Source organism: Bombina bombina, chromosome 1 (genome assembly GCF_027579735.1).
Source record: "Bombina bombina isolate aBomBom1 chromosome 1, aBomBom1.pri, whole genome shotgun sequence".
NCBI lineage: Eukaryota > Metazoa > Chordata > Amphibia > Anura > Bombinatoridae > Bombina > Bombina bombina.
In genome coordinates, this window is record NC_069499.1 from 925,291,716 (window position 1) to 925,307,034 (window position 15,319).

General features: G+C 36.2%; 1 protein-coding gene across 1 annotated transcript in view; it reads left to right on the forward strand.

Annotated features, from left to right (window-relative positions):
• The first annotated feature begins 2,112 nt into the window (after nt 1-2,112).
• Nucleotides 2,113-15,319, forward strand: part of LOC128640462 (chymotrypsinogen B) — a 29,514-nt gene continuing 16,307 nt past the window's right edge. Inside the window, exons 1-3 of the mRNA XM_053692941.1 lie at nt 2,113-2,218; nt 12,274-12,377; nt 13,715-13,794. Of these exons, the coding sequence (XP_053548916.1) occupies nt 2,161-2,218; nt 12,274-12,377; nt 13,715-13,794 (242 nt within the window). The 5' untranslated portion in view covers nt 2,113-2,160. The remainder of the gene's footprint in view (nt 2,219-12,273; nt 12,378-13,714; nt 13,795-15,319) is intronic.

Genomic DNA, 15,319 nt, shown 5'->3' on the forward strand with positions numbered 1-15,319 from the left:
ATTGTTCAAAAACAATTGGCCTCATTAATTAAAGTTATCTTGGGATTAAGAAGATGTCTATGATTTTGTAGCTATTTGTCCTACCTGTGAGAAGACTATTCACTGTATACAAAACTGCTTCATCTCTAGTTCTGTTTCCTATTCTAAAACACTTGGCAGTTCCTCTGTTATACCTGCTCTCATTTAAATACTTAATTCATTACAGCCCCATGTAACTACCTTCAGTTATACTCATTCATCAGTATATTGCATCAGCATAGACTACTTTTTTGAGGAAATTCTGATACAGTACTACACTAATTCTAGTGCATGCATCAGTCTATAGTCTATTACTTTTCCAGCTCAACTTGTATCTGCAACATCTTTGTATCTTACACAGTATTGATATCATAATTTTATTCTACAATGTCCTGCTACTAAATTAAACTAACTACACTGACCCCACTTACAACTGCTGCTGGCCCCCCTCAATTACCCTACTCCATTGCAATTATCCTAACTACAACCAGCACAATCCCCCAACCAGTTAATGGCTCTCCTAGTTCATGTTTTGTACCTTCATACATAGAAAGGCCCTTTATCAGAAGAAAGTGTTACAACAAGGGAGTTTATATAATCCACTACACAGAGGTGTGTAACCAACATTAGTATATGCACAGGTGTTGGTGCTAGTTTATACTACATGGAATATTTTGAAAGTAACTCTGTTAGGCAAATGTCAATTATGCTGTAAAAAGTCAGGTTACAGAAAACCAGCTCAGCCTTCAAATGGATTTTATGGAGGACTAAATAAAGGGCAATTATCCCACTGCTTCAATGGCCTAATTCTGTTTTTGATACTATTCTTAAAGTTATAATTAATGACAAGAAGAATTTGCTACAAAAATTACAAAGTAACACAATAGGATAGATTACAAGTGGAACGATATTGTTAGGGCGGGACGCAATAAGCAATAATTCTACTGTGCAAATTGGCGCACATATTTAAAGTTGAAAGTAAACAGCTGTGCTCGAGCGCAAACAAAAATTGCACTTTACTGAATAGTGCGCTTGAAGACCTAGGCCCCTATTTAAGAAAGTCTGGCGGACCTGATCCGACAGTGCGGATCAGGTCCGCCAGACCTCGCTGAATACGGCGAGCAATATGCTCGCCGTATTCAGCATTGCACCAGCAGCTCACAAGAGCTGCTGGTGCAATGCCGCCCCCTGCAGACTCGCGGCCAATGGGCCGCCAGCAGGGGGTGTCAATCAACCCGATCGTACTCGATCGGGTTGATTTCCAGCAATGTCTGTCCGCCTGCTCAGAGCAGGCGGACAGGATATGGAGCAGCGGTCTTTGTGACCGATGCTTCATAACTGCTGTTTCTGGCGAGTCTGCAGGCTCGCCAGAAACATGGGGCATCAAGCTCCATTATGAGCTTGATAGATAGGCCCCCTAGCGTAGAGTGTAAGGGTTAAAAAAAAGCTGCATCAAACACAATGTAAATAGATTAAAATAATGTATTACACTCATATATACACTTTCTGATAAAAAATATTTTATATAAATATTAATAAAAATGTTTTATATAGGTTAAAAGGGATATGGTGTAAAACAAGGTATGTGACTGGCTATTATGAATATATGTTTAAATATATTAAAAAAAATATTTAACATTCCAATGTTCTTAATTTAGAAGAAAATGTTCTTTTTATATTTAAATATGTATTTCAATATATATATATCCTCAAAATCTGGCCTGTTAGGGAGGCCTGAGGACAGGTTTTAAAACCAGTGAAATATCCTTTATCAGAGAAGGAACTGCTCACCTACTAAAGAAAAGAAGACTGCTTACTGCTATTATACATAAAAAGCGATTAATCACACTAAAAAAGGTTGAATGGAAATATTTTTATATCGTAATGAGATTCTGCTTCCAATTTTTTATGAGATTAATGGTTTCTCATAATGTCATTTTCATCTGTAACTTCTCTCAACATCGACGATTTGCCAACTATCAACTGGAGCCAATGGAAAGATTAATTTCTACTTGTAGATTGGAGTGAGAGAAATTAAAAAGGTTGTGTTATATGAGATGACTCAATCATAGAGTTCAGTCTCAAGGTTGGTGTCTAGACTATAAAAACACAACCCAAATAACAGAGGGTATCTCAGTAATCATGGCATCAATATGGATCGTTTCGTTACTAGCTATTACCGGCAGTGTCTTTGGTCAAGGTGAGTAAAGCTCTGTAGTTTTTTTGTAGATGTAAATTAAATACCTAAGGAAGTGCTATTAAAGGAACATAAAGAAGTAATAATAAAATGTGCTCTTATTATTGCCCTACTGTGTGAAATGTATGTGTTTATCCCCAGCAAATCGGTTAAACACATACTTAACAGCAGCTTAATAGCAGCCAGGAGCACTGAGCCAATCAGGGGCGGCATATGTGTGTATGTGTTACTTCATCTCAGGACTGGCAGCTTATTGTTGATCTGGAGCTGACTTAACTATCACCTAGATTACGAGTTTTGCGTTATGAAATAGCAGCATTGTGGCCCATAACGCATAATTTTCTTTAACGCAGCCATTACAAGTCTTGTCGGTATAGGTGTACCGCAAGCCTTTTAGCCTGTAAAGCAACGTCAGTACCGTACTCCTAAAAATTACATTTTTTCATGGGATTCCCATAGCGCTGGTATTACGAGTTTTGCGGTGTTACAGCCTAAAATGACAAGATCTGTACCACCATCTAAAGTCAGTAGTTATGAGTTTTACGCTACAAATCTGTAACATAAAACTCATAACTAAAGTGTTAAAAAGTACACTAACACCCATAAACTACCTATTAACCCCTAAACCAAGGCCCTCCCGCATCGCAAACACTATTTTAAAGTTTTAACCCCTAATCTGCCGCTCCCTACATCGCCGCCACTTAAACATTTATTAACCCCTATTCCGCCGCTCTCCGACATTGTCACAACTATAATAAACTTATTAACCCCTAAACTGCCACCCTCCCGCATCACAAACACTATTTAAATATTATTAACCCCAAATCTGCCATCCGCCCACCTCGCCCCCACCTGGCAGACAGCTGCCAGTACCCAAGATGGCTATCAATACGTTAGAGGGGGATTGTTAGAGAGCTGTTTGAGGGGGGATCAGGGAGGTTGGGGCTAAGGGGGGATCCTAAACATGTAATATTTAAATATGCTAAAAAATATATATATTTTTTGGAAATACCTTTTATTTTAGTACTGGCAGATTTTCTGCCAGTACTTAAGATGACGGGGATAATTGTGGGGTGGGGAAGGGAAGAGAGCTATTTGAGAGGGATCAGGGGTGGGATTGTCAGGTGGGAGGCTGATCTCTACATTAAAGCTAAAATTAACCCTGCAAGCTCCCTAATTAACCCCTTCACTGCTGGGCATAATACACGTGTGGTGCGCAGCTGCATTTAGCAGCCTTCTAATTACCAAGAAGCAACGCCAAAGCCATATATGTCTGCTATTTCTGAACAAAGGGGATCACACATTTGTGCCATAATTGCACAAGCTGTTTGTAAATAATTTCAGTGAGAAACCTAAAATTGTGAAAAATGTAACTTTTTTTTTTAATTTGATCGCATTTGGCGGTGAAATGGTGGCATGAAATATACCAAGATGGGCCTAGATCAATACTTGGGGTTGTCTACTACACTACACTAAAGCTAAAATTAACCCTAGAAGCTCCCTACATGCTCCCTAATTAACCCCTTCACTGCTGGGCATAATACACGTGTGGTGCGCAGCGGTATTTAGCGGCCTTCTAATTACCAAAAAGCAACGCCAAAGCCATATATGTCTGCTATTTATGAACAAAGGGGATCCCAGAGAAGCATTTACAACCATTTATGCCATAATTGCACAAGTTGTTTGCAAATAATTTCAGTGAGAAACCTTTAAAGTTTGTTAAAAAATTTGTGAAAAAGTGAACATTTTTTTTTTAAATCTCATTTGGCAGTGAAAGGGTGGCAAGAAATATACCAAAATGGGCCTAGATCAATACTTTGGGATGTCTGCTAAAAAATATATATATACATGTCAAGGGATATTCAGGGATTCCTGACAGATATCAGTGTTCCAATGTAACTAGCGCTAATTTTGAAAAAAAGTGGTTTGGAAATAGCAAAATGCTACTTGTATTTATTGCCCTATAACTTGCAAAAAAAGCAAAGAACATGTAAACATTGGGTATTTCTAAACTCAGGACAAAATATAGAAACTATTTAGCATGGGTGTTTTTTAGTGGTTGTAGATGTGTAACAGATTTTGGGGGTCAAAGTTAGAAAAAGTGTTTTTTTTTTTCATTTTTTCCTCATATTTTATAATTTTTTTATAGTAAATTATAAGATATTATGAAAATAATAGTATCTTTAGAAATTCCATTTAATGGTGAGAAAAACGGTATATAATATGTGTGGGTACAGTAAATGAGTAAGAGGAAAATTACAGCTAAACACAAACACTGCAGAAATGTAAAAATAGCCCTGGTCCTTAAGGGAAAGAAATTGAAAAATGGCCTTGTCCTTAAGGGGTTAAACTAGTAACCCCTAAACCTAACCATAACCCTAACTTTATATTAAAATTACAATTTACCTAGCTTAAATTAAATTAACACTTACCTGTCAAATTAAAAAAACTCAGTTTAAACTAACAATTAAACTAATATAACTATTAAACTAAAATTAAACTAACTAACAATTAAATTAAACTAAACTACACATTAAAAAAATCCTAACACTACTCTAAAAATTACAAAGTATCTAATTACAAAAATTAAAAAATACTAAGTTACAAAAAATAACACACTAAATTACAGAAAATAAAAAACAAAATCATCCAAAATAAAAAAGGATTTAAGCAGCTCTCATTCTATTGGCTAATTCAAATTAGCCAATAGAATGAGAGCTGCTTAAATCCTATTGGCTGATTTGGAGCTCATTGATATCGCCCGCACAAGCCGTTTTTTTTAAACTTGTAATGGCAGCGCTATAGGGGGTTAAATAACGCAACTTTTGTTGCGTTCTTTACTTTCCCTATAGCGCTCAAAACTCGTAATCTAGGTGTATGTGTTTAAAGTGAATGTAAATTTTGATGCTAAAGTGCCCGGTTTTTAAAATTTCGATTAAAAACAGGGGCACTTTAATTCACTAGTTGTGAAAAATACTTACCTTTTAAACTTGACAGCCGAGCCGCTCCAGCTTCCCCCGGTCGTCGCAAGTCATTTCTGACATCAGAAATGATGGATCGGTCATCCTTCAATCTCGGCTTCCCCCCAGGGGAATCAGTGTCTGATTAAACACCGTGATTGGAGGATGACCGATCCGTCATTTTAGACCCAGGAAGAGTCTTTGCGACAGGCGGAGGAAGCTGGAGCGGCTGTCAAGTTTAAAAGGTAAGTATTTTTTAACAACACAAGTAAAATATAAATTTTAATCAAATTTTTAAAAACCGGGCACTTTATAATCAAAATTTACATTCACTTTAAGCCCTTTGTAGTTATGCTCAAGCAATAGTGTAATAATAAAATGATCTAGCACATTAATATTATTTTATGTTATTTTAAATAACCATAGCTGACGAGCAGTGATTTAACACTACAATTTATGTATTATATGTTACCATTTATTTTATATATATATATATATATATATTATATATTCATTTATATATATTGTTATTATATATTTTTACTATTGATATCACGTACCAGCTATTCAAGTAAACTTATGTAGTGTATTTGATAAAATATATTTAAATTTAAAGTTATATATTTTATTTATATTTATTTTTTGTAAAATTTGTGCTTTTTCCACACTCCCTAGACAGCCCAAAAAGCAAAATCTTTATATGCTTAATGCATGTTTCATTATACTTTTTAATAAAACACATTGGGCAAGATTACAAGTGGTGCGCTAATTTTTTATCGCTCTTTAGCGCTAACTGCACTCACGGAAAAAAATTGCGCAGTTAGATTAGCGCTGGTATTACAAGTTGAAAGAAAAAAAGTAAGGACTTTGGATATCGCAAGCACATTAACTCCCTCTCCCCATAGACTTCCATGGGGCACAGAAATTAAAGGCTTTTTATTTATCACTCGCACGCTAACCCAACACTGTGCTAGACCAACTGTGCTAAAGCCGAAGGTGTGCTAGGAATTACTTTAAATTCCTATGTTCTTCCCTAGCAGAAAATGTTCTTTTTATTTCTAAATATATATTTATATATATGTATTTTTTTTGACAAATAAATCTATATGAAAATATACAAATTTATATATAAACATATTAAAATTGATTAAAAATAATATTGCATATTTCAAGATATTTGACTGGGAAGGGGGCCCCTTACTTAACCATTGATCAGGCCCTCCCCCCTTTGACATGTGCAATTTTTGACCAAGTGACTAAAACGTATATTAACTTTATTCTGTAAATGTTGTAAAGGTAGTAACACACAAACACAGTAACACACAGACACAGACACACTCATACACTGAAACACACACACTCACACATAAGGATTCACATATAGACACTTTAGCAGACACTCAAAGAAACACACTTAGACACAGACACCCACACAGACACAGACTCAGCACTTGTTTACATTGACCTGAAAAGTAATGAGGTAGACTACAGTTTTGTCAAAAAAGGAGATTTACAAGACAAAATATGTAGTTCTGATTATCTTTTTGTCAAGAAAGATGCCAACTATATGATGCCAACAGCATGCAATGGTTGAAAGGAAGGACCCTATACTGCCTAAACAATAACTTAAAGGTTAAGTGGTGGATTGGTGACTTCCGGAAAGGTCTTGTTAGTCTCAAAGTCTGTAGAAAGATGTGAATAGTCAGAAGTAAGGTCAAAATGTCCTAAAAAGGAACAGACAATGGACACACACACAAACTCAAACACAAACTTGCACATACACCAAGGAAACACCCACAGAGACAGCCTCAGAAAACACACAAATACATACACACACACACACAGAGAGACACCCACAGAAAACACACAAATACATACATACACACACCCTCACTGAGACATCCACAGAAAACACACAAAGACATACACACACACATTCTCACAGAGACACCCACAGAAAATGCATAAACACATACACACACCATCACAGAGACACCCACAGAAAACACACAGACATATGCACACACCCTCACAGAGACACCCACAGAAAAAACACAGACATATGCACACACCCTCACAGAGACACCCACAGAAAGCACACAGACACATGCACACACCCTCACAGAGACACCTACAGAAAACACACAGACATATGCACACACCCTCACAGAGACACCCACAGAAAACACAGGCATATGCAATCACCCTCACAGAGACACCCACAGAAAACACACAGACACATGCACACACCCTCACAGAGACACCTACAGAAAACACACAGACATATGCACACACCCTCACAGAGACATCCACAGAAAACACAGACATATACAAACACACACATACACACCCTCACAGAGACATCCACAGAAAAAACACAAAGACACCCACCCACACACACACACCATCACAGAGACACCCACAGAAAATGCATAAAGACAGAGACAAACACACCCTCACAGAGACATCCGCAGAAAATGCACAAAGACAGACACACACACCCTCACAGAGACACCCACAGAAAATGCACAGACAGACACACACACCCTCAGAGACATCCACAGAAAATGCATATAGACAGACACAAACACACCCTCACAGAGAGACTCACAGAAAAAAATGCATACACACTCATAGAGACACCAACAAATGCACAAAGACATAAACACAGACACCCACAGAAATACTTACAGGAGGTAAAATTTCTGCTCATTGCCATCCCCTAAATAAACAGTGTGTGACATGTATGATAAAAAATATCAGAAATTAAGAGATCACTTTTTAAAGAATCATATTTGTAAATGTGCAAACAAAAATACTTCTGTAAATTCAAAAATATACATTAATGATCTGTCAGAATGGGTAGACAAAGAAAAGTACTTTTGAAAGGTTGACATATGTTTGGGTCCCCCCCCCCCCCCCAAGAGCACCACTTAAAATTTGGTGTGCAAACGTTCCCATCTGTTAGCTGTACTTAAGGATTTTGAAAATGCTGTACTCTATATGGTATTGGTGGAAACCATAAGCTGTGGTACTCAGTCTCATACCATTAGATCTGGTTAAATGAAGGATTTAGGCTTGTTTGTATGTATTTAAAAATTAAGTCAGCTGCAGTGTAAACCGAACAGTGTAAAGTTAACCTGTCTCATTTTAAACACTGAGCAATCTTAGCCTGAAAGTATAACATTTTATGCAGATGTAAAAATCTTAGATGAAATGCCTCCTGGCATCTGAAAAGTCCTTGCATAAAGGGGCAGTAAACTGGAATGTAATTAAAAAAAAATATATATATATATATATATATAAATAAATAAATAAAAATCATTTCTGCCAAAAGGGCACCTACCATTTGTGTATTGAGGAGATTGAGGAGGAAACATTTCTGCATGGTTATAAATATAGGATTTCCACAGCATTGTCAAATAATCATAAATACACTGCTGCATATTGCAAAAAAAAGTGTTTTTATGGACCCCTGGCCCCACCATACGACGTCGACTACCACACTGAAGTTATAATCCGAAATTGCACAAAGAAATAAAAAACATTTACTAAGTCCTACTGCCTCTGCAAATGAAAGTTATCTGACGTCTGACTCAGGCACACACTGTACAAACTGAAGTGCCAAGTCTGTCTCACACTGTGCATAGTGGTTTAGTGAAATCCTCACAAATGCTAAAGCTTTACTCCTTGTAATTACATTTCCCATGCTCAATAGCACTTTGCTGTAGCACCCTCTGGTGGCTGTCAACATTTACATTTAAAAAATAAAATAATAATAATAGTTGTGCTTGCCTCATCGGGCTCCCTGGTCTAGTGGGCCCCTGACAGGAGTCATCCCTTTCACCCCCTGATTGTGGCCCTGACAATATCTATCTATCTATCTATCTATCTATCTATCTATATGTCTATATATGTGTGCACATACATATTTACACATATAAACACATATACATGTATACACATTTATACACATATATAGACATGTATACACATACACATATTTAGACATATATATACTCTACATTGGAGCCCTTTCCCGTCAAACACCTTGCCATATACCATATCCCTTTTTAAAACTTTTTATCAATATTAAAATTATATTTTTTAATAAAAAGTATATATACATTATTTTAATGGGTTTTAGGTGTGTTTTGTGAATCTTTTTTATTTTAACCCTTACACTTTACTTCAGGTCTCAAGCCACGGTAATTCTTTTTTTTTGCCATAGCTTTCAACTTGTAATACCAGCGCTTTTTTGCAGCGCTAACCCTTCTCTGGTAAATCTGATTGACCACACTTATGTTAGCGTGGTCCAGCGATACTACTTCTAATCTGGCCCATTTTTGGGTTATTTGCCAAATAATAGCTGCTAGTCCACAGTGAGTTTACTGGACAACTCTAAGGTTTTTATTATTATTATTATTATTGTTCACTATTGGATTGGTGTACTTTGGCACATGAGTACAACTCTTTTTGGAATGATTGGCAAAATATTACTCTTTTTGTCACACAACTTTTTGTGTTTCAGAAAAAAAATCTACTTATTTTTTTAAATGCTAATTCCTTAAAGGACCAATGAAAACAGTGGGATTGCATATTATTATTATTATCAGGTATTTGTAGAGCGCCAACAGATTTTGCATCTTTAATATTGCATAATCAACAAACACATAATAAAAAAGACAATGCAAAAACACTTTGAATTTCAAATGAGTAGTTTTTTTTTTTATCCTGACAAATTTCAAAGTTAGTTCCATTTTCCTTCCACTTGCACCATGTGAAAGCCATCAGCCAATCAAAAATGTGTATACTTATATACTGTGATACTTGCACATGCTCAATTGGAGCTTGTGTCTCAGAAAGTGTGTAAATAAAATGATTGTGAAAGTTTAATTTGGACTTTAGATTTCCTTTAAGTCAACTATTTATTTTGCACCATTTGCAGATTACAGAATATTTTTGGCCTCTCAGCAAAATGTGTTTAATGTTATTTTAAGTAATAGTATATGTTGCACCACAATCACAATATTAATATTAATATGGTTTAATACTACCATATACATTAGTTACATATAATTTGTACTCATTTCTATGTTGACTATTCTAATTCTACCATAATAACAATAGACAAACTACAAAAATACAATAGAAAGGGAAATGTATCCTTGAATGCCAATTTTCAGCACAAATCACTAGTCCAGAAAGCTGCAATAATTACCAGTAATCAAATTACCAAAGGAATAAATAAATTAATCAAATCTGCTAAATGGAAATTTAACTTAATTTTTATTTTAGTTTAATTAAAGGTTTCTAAAAGGAAAATAAAGCTAAAGACGTGAGAAAATATAAAGATTGATTACGTTTATGTATCCACAAGATCTCACCAGTGGCATATTTAGGTTTTGTGCCCCCCCCACCAGGCTTTAGGCCTTTTTTTGGCCATAATATTTTTTTGACAGGCCCAAACACAGTTTTATTAAAACAATACTTTCCCAAACACAACTAAAGGCAATAGCTAAATAAAGGAAAGGTTCAGAGTTACCTCTAAACTGTAAGCTCCTTGGGCAAAATCTCCCATTATATATTATTAAAGTAACGGTAAGCTTCTTACAGATATAATCACCAATAATCTTGCATACAGAGCCAGAGTGCAGGAAGGTATAATACACAAATATTAGATAGGTACCTTAATTACAAATGCGTGATAAGGCTGAGCTGCTCCCTTAGGGAGTGGTCAGCGGTCTAGTCACATGTGTTTTGATATGAGTCGGTGCTGACCATGCTTACCAACCAGCCCACGGTTTTCCCCTATGGGTACTCAATTTGTGCCAGGCAGCTAGCGCAAGTTAAGTCACCTGCTGCTCCCAATAGAGGCTCACAAATTGTCGCCCCACTCCAATCTGCCGCCCAAGGAAGAGCCTTGTTTGCCTAGCCAAAAATACGCCCCTGGATCTCACCCATACACACACTGCTATGACACATAAAAGTGAAATTCCTGCAGGCCCTCTGTAAGTCACATACTCACATCAAAACAGACCAGTGGCCCTGCAGTCCCTACGGCAGCTAAATACCCACATAAAACCCAATATCTCAAATCCATGGTAAAATGTTACTCTGTCATCACCTTTTTTATAGAATAAGCACCAATCAGGTCTATGTTGGCTAAACGTAGCAAAGGCCTTCTGCTTTGTACACAATGGGGCCAATTTACTAAAGTGCGGACAGACATGATATGATGTAGCGTATCATGTCCGCCGCAGCATACGCTGTCGGCATTTATCTTTGCACAAACAGTTCTGGTGAGCTGCTTGTGCAATGCCGCCCCCTGCAGATTTGCAGGCAATCGGCCGCTAGCAGGGGTGTCAATCAGCCCAATCATATAGGATCAGGTGGATTGAAGACCATAGCCTCAGAGGCAGCGGACAAGTTATGGAGCAACTACTACTGTCTCCGGCGAGCCTGAAGTACTCGCGCGACAACAGGGGCATGCCGCTTGATAATTCGGCCCCAATGTATTGATACTAAAACTACTATGTAGAGGGCCTTATGACATAAAAACTCACCGAAATGGAGAGAAATCTCGCAAAATCTTTTGAGCATATTTTTCTGAGCATTATATTGTAAAGTAGGTGTCTCCTTCGCAACCACAACCCTGCATAGCTAAATAAAAAGCTCTCAAGCTAAAGTTTGCCTTTCTTTTTGGGGGGCCTCACTTACTAATGAAACCTCTTAGATAAGCTTGCCAGACCAGAGATCATTACATCATCAGGCCCAGAGAGGCATTTGGTAAGCAAGTTTTTATATGGGGAAACCTAGGTCAGATTTGGACAGATGATCAGAAAATTGTCGACATGGATATAAATCATGTAAAAAATATTTGCCAAAACCCGCAAAGCCGCATAAACCGCTCTCAAAACTTAAATTTGCATTTCTAAAATGATTTGAGTGACCTCACAGTAATGACGAGACGTCTTAGATCATCTCGACAAAGCAAAGGCCCTTAGATCATTAGGCCATAAGTCAGTAAATAATATAACAGTAATGGATAACACTGCTGCATTACTAGGGTTTGACCCGCTCTTTGATTTCTTCCAGACTGTGGCATTCCAGAAATCCAACCTGTTGTGAGCGATTATAATCGTATCATCAATGGTGAAGACGCTGTGCCTCACTCCTGGCCATGGCAGGTGTCTCTGCAGGTAATGTGCATCTTGTCATGGCAGGGTTACTAAACACTCTGCAATTAAAATATATTTATGTTGTGTTGCTATAAAATGTAGACAAGGCTACAAAGCCTTTGTTTTGCAGTTATCTGTTGAAGCCAATTAGAAACACATATGGTAGCAGCATTGGCCCTGACTGTGCAATGAAGTGCTGCTGATTTCCGCAGGAGCAGTTTCTGCTCTGGACCAGCAGTTCTCTGCGACCCTGAGTGGTACTTTAACTATGTGTTTAACCTCTGCAAAAGGGTCTATATTGATACATTGACATGCTCTAACTAATGAGAACATGTAGTTTTTTTTCACTATAATGACCCTTTAAGATGGATTATCAGTTTTGCATCAGCAATCATGAAAGGAAAAGCATTCTTTGCAATACCATACTTGGTAATTTAGGTGTGAATATTAGTGTGTATATATAAATATATCTAGCTATTAGATAGATGGAGATTAGAAAAAAAATATATGACTGTCTGTTAAAATACCTGTTTAAAATAATTGCATTAATGAACTAGCTTGAATCAGTGCTTAAGAGAAGAGAAGATAATGCATACTTCATACTCAGACAAGTTATATATATATATATATATATGTGTGTGTGTGTGTGTGTGTGTATTAGTCTGTGACTGGTTAGCATGGGTCATTTTGTTCTGGGGGATAGAGAAGTCAGTGAAAAGAATAAAAGCTGCATTATTCATTGCAAAATTCTCAGATATGAAGGTAGATTGTCATGCAATGTAGAATTTGTGTTAAATGTTCCACTAAGCTAGTTGATTGAAATCAGAAATAGAGGCCTAGAATACTTTTTTAATTTTATAATCAAATGTGGTTCAATCTCTTGGTATACTATATTAACAGATCAGCATTGCACTACTGGAAGCTAGATGAACACACTGGGTGAGCCAATGAAAAGAGGCATATATATGCAACCACCAATTAGCAGCTTGCTCCCAGTGGTGCAATGATGCTCATGAGGCTTCCTAGGTATGCTTTTTTAAACAAAGGATACCTAAAGAACAAAGCAAATTAGATAATAGAAGTAAATTGGAAAGTTATATAAAATTGTATGCAGAATCAGCATCATGAAAGAAAAATTTTGGTTGTCATGTCCCTTTGTAAAACGAAATAAGATCTATAATGTAACCAATCTGACATTGGCCCATATTCAGCTAAACATTTGAGTTTTAAATACTTTTGGAACTGTTTAAATATTAGGACTAATTACTCAATAATATATAGTATATATCTTAACTTAAAAACCTTGAATAAAGCATTTATATTACAAATATATTTCTTTCTATATCTCCTCCAATCAGGACAATACCGGTTTCCATTTCTGTGGTGGATCCCTTCTCAATGAACTCTGGGTGATCACAGCTGCTCACTGCACAGTCTAGTAAGTTACTGCAGACACTGGATGGGTATATCCTATTTATAATGAGGAACGAAGGAAGTGAAAGGGAGAAATGGATTACAAGAAAGTTGATAACATATTAAAGGGCCATGATACCCAAATGTTGAAACACTTAAAAATGATGCAGCATAGCTGTAAAAAAGCTGACTAGAAAATATCACCTGAACATCTCTTTGTAAAAAAGAAAGATATTTTACCTCAAAATGTCCTAAATATTTAAACCCCATTGCAAAGGACTCTAAGCAGCAAAGCTAAGGAAGTGAGCTTTCGTGCACCCTCATATTATTTCCCTATTCAGTTTAAGGAAGTTTACTATGCAAGATCATGAGAGTTAAGTGAAATCTCATGAGATCACAGTAAAAGAGTTCAAGACCTCAGCACTGCTGATGCTGATTGGCTGCTGTTCATTTATTTATTTATTTTACCTGCAACTGGGCAGCAGCTGAAGTATATTTTTTTTACACAGAACTTACTTTGCTGAGCTGAGGAGATTCTGAGGTAAAATATCTTCCTTTTTTACATAGAGATGCTCAGGTGATATTTTCCTGTCAGCTTTTTACAGTTATACTGCATCAGTTTCAAGTGATTTAGCATATGAGTATTATGTCCCTTTAAAGGGACAGTCAACACCAGAATTTTTGTTGTTTAAAAAGAAAGATAATCCCTTTATTACCCATTCCCCAGTTTTGCATAACCAACACAGTTATAATAATACACGTTTTACCTCTGTAATTATCTTGTATCTAAGCTTCTGCTGACTGCCCCCTTATTTCAGTTCTTTTGACAGACATGTAGTTTAGCCAATCAGTGCTCACTCCTAGGTCACTTTACGTGCATGAGCTCAATGTTATCTATAGGAAACATGTGAACTAATGCCCTCTAGTGGTCAAAATGTATTCAGATTAGAGGCAGTCTTCAAGGTCTAAGAAATTAGCATATGAACCTCTTAGGTTTAGCTTTCAACTAAGAATACCAAGAGAACAAAGCAAGATTGGTGATAAAAGTAAATTGGGAAGTTGTTTAAAATTGCATGCCCTATTTAAATCATGAAAAAAAAATTTGGACTTGACTGTCCCTTTAAATGAAGTAATGAAGTAGACAGAAGATGCAGTCAAGATTTTGACACCCCATCATTCATTACTGAGCTAGACCTCACATGGATGCCTCAATCAATTTTATTGTTTATTTGGATTAAAACATTTTTAAATGCATACATTAATAAAAAAAAAACAACTAACAAGTATTGAACATACTGTATAATAGTTTCATGTACTTAGAGCTTTTAAATTAAAAGTTTCATTTTTTGTTAGCCAAGTTTTAAGTGAGTATTAGTGCAATGATGACATTTTTTGTAAAATACATAGCTATACCTATATATCTATATGACTATATACAGTTATAGCTATATACAGATATATATTAAAATATATAATAAAAAAATTCAAAGAGCATTTTCTTCTAAGTGAAGAACATTGGAATGTAAAATATGTATATTTATAACACAGTA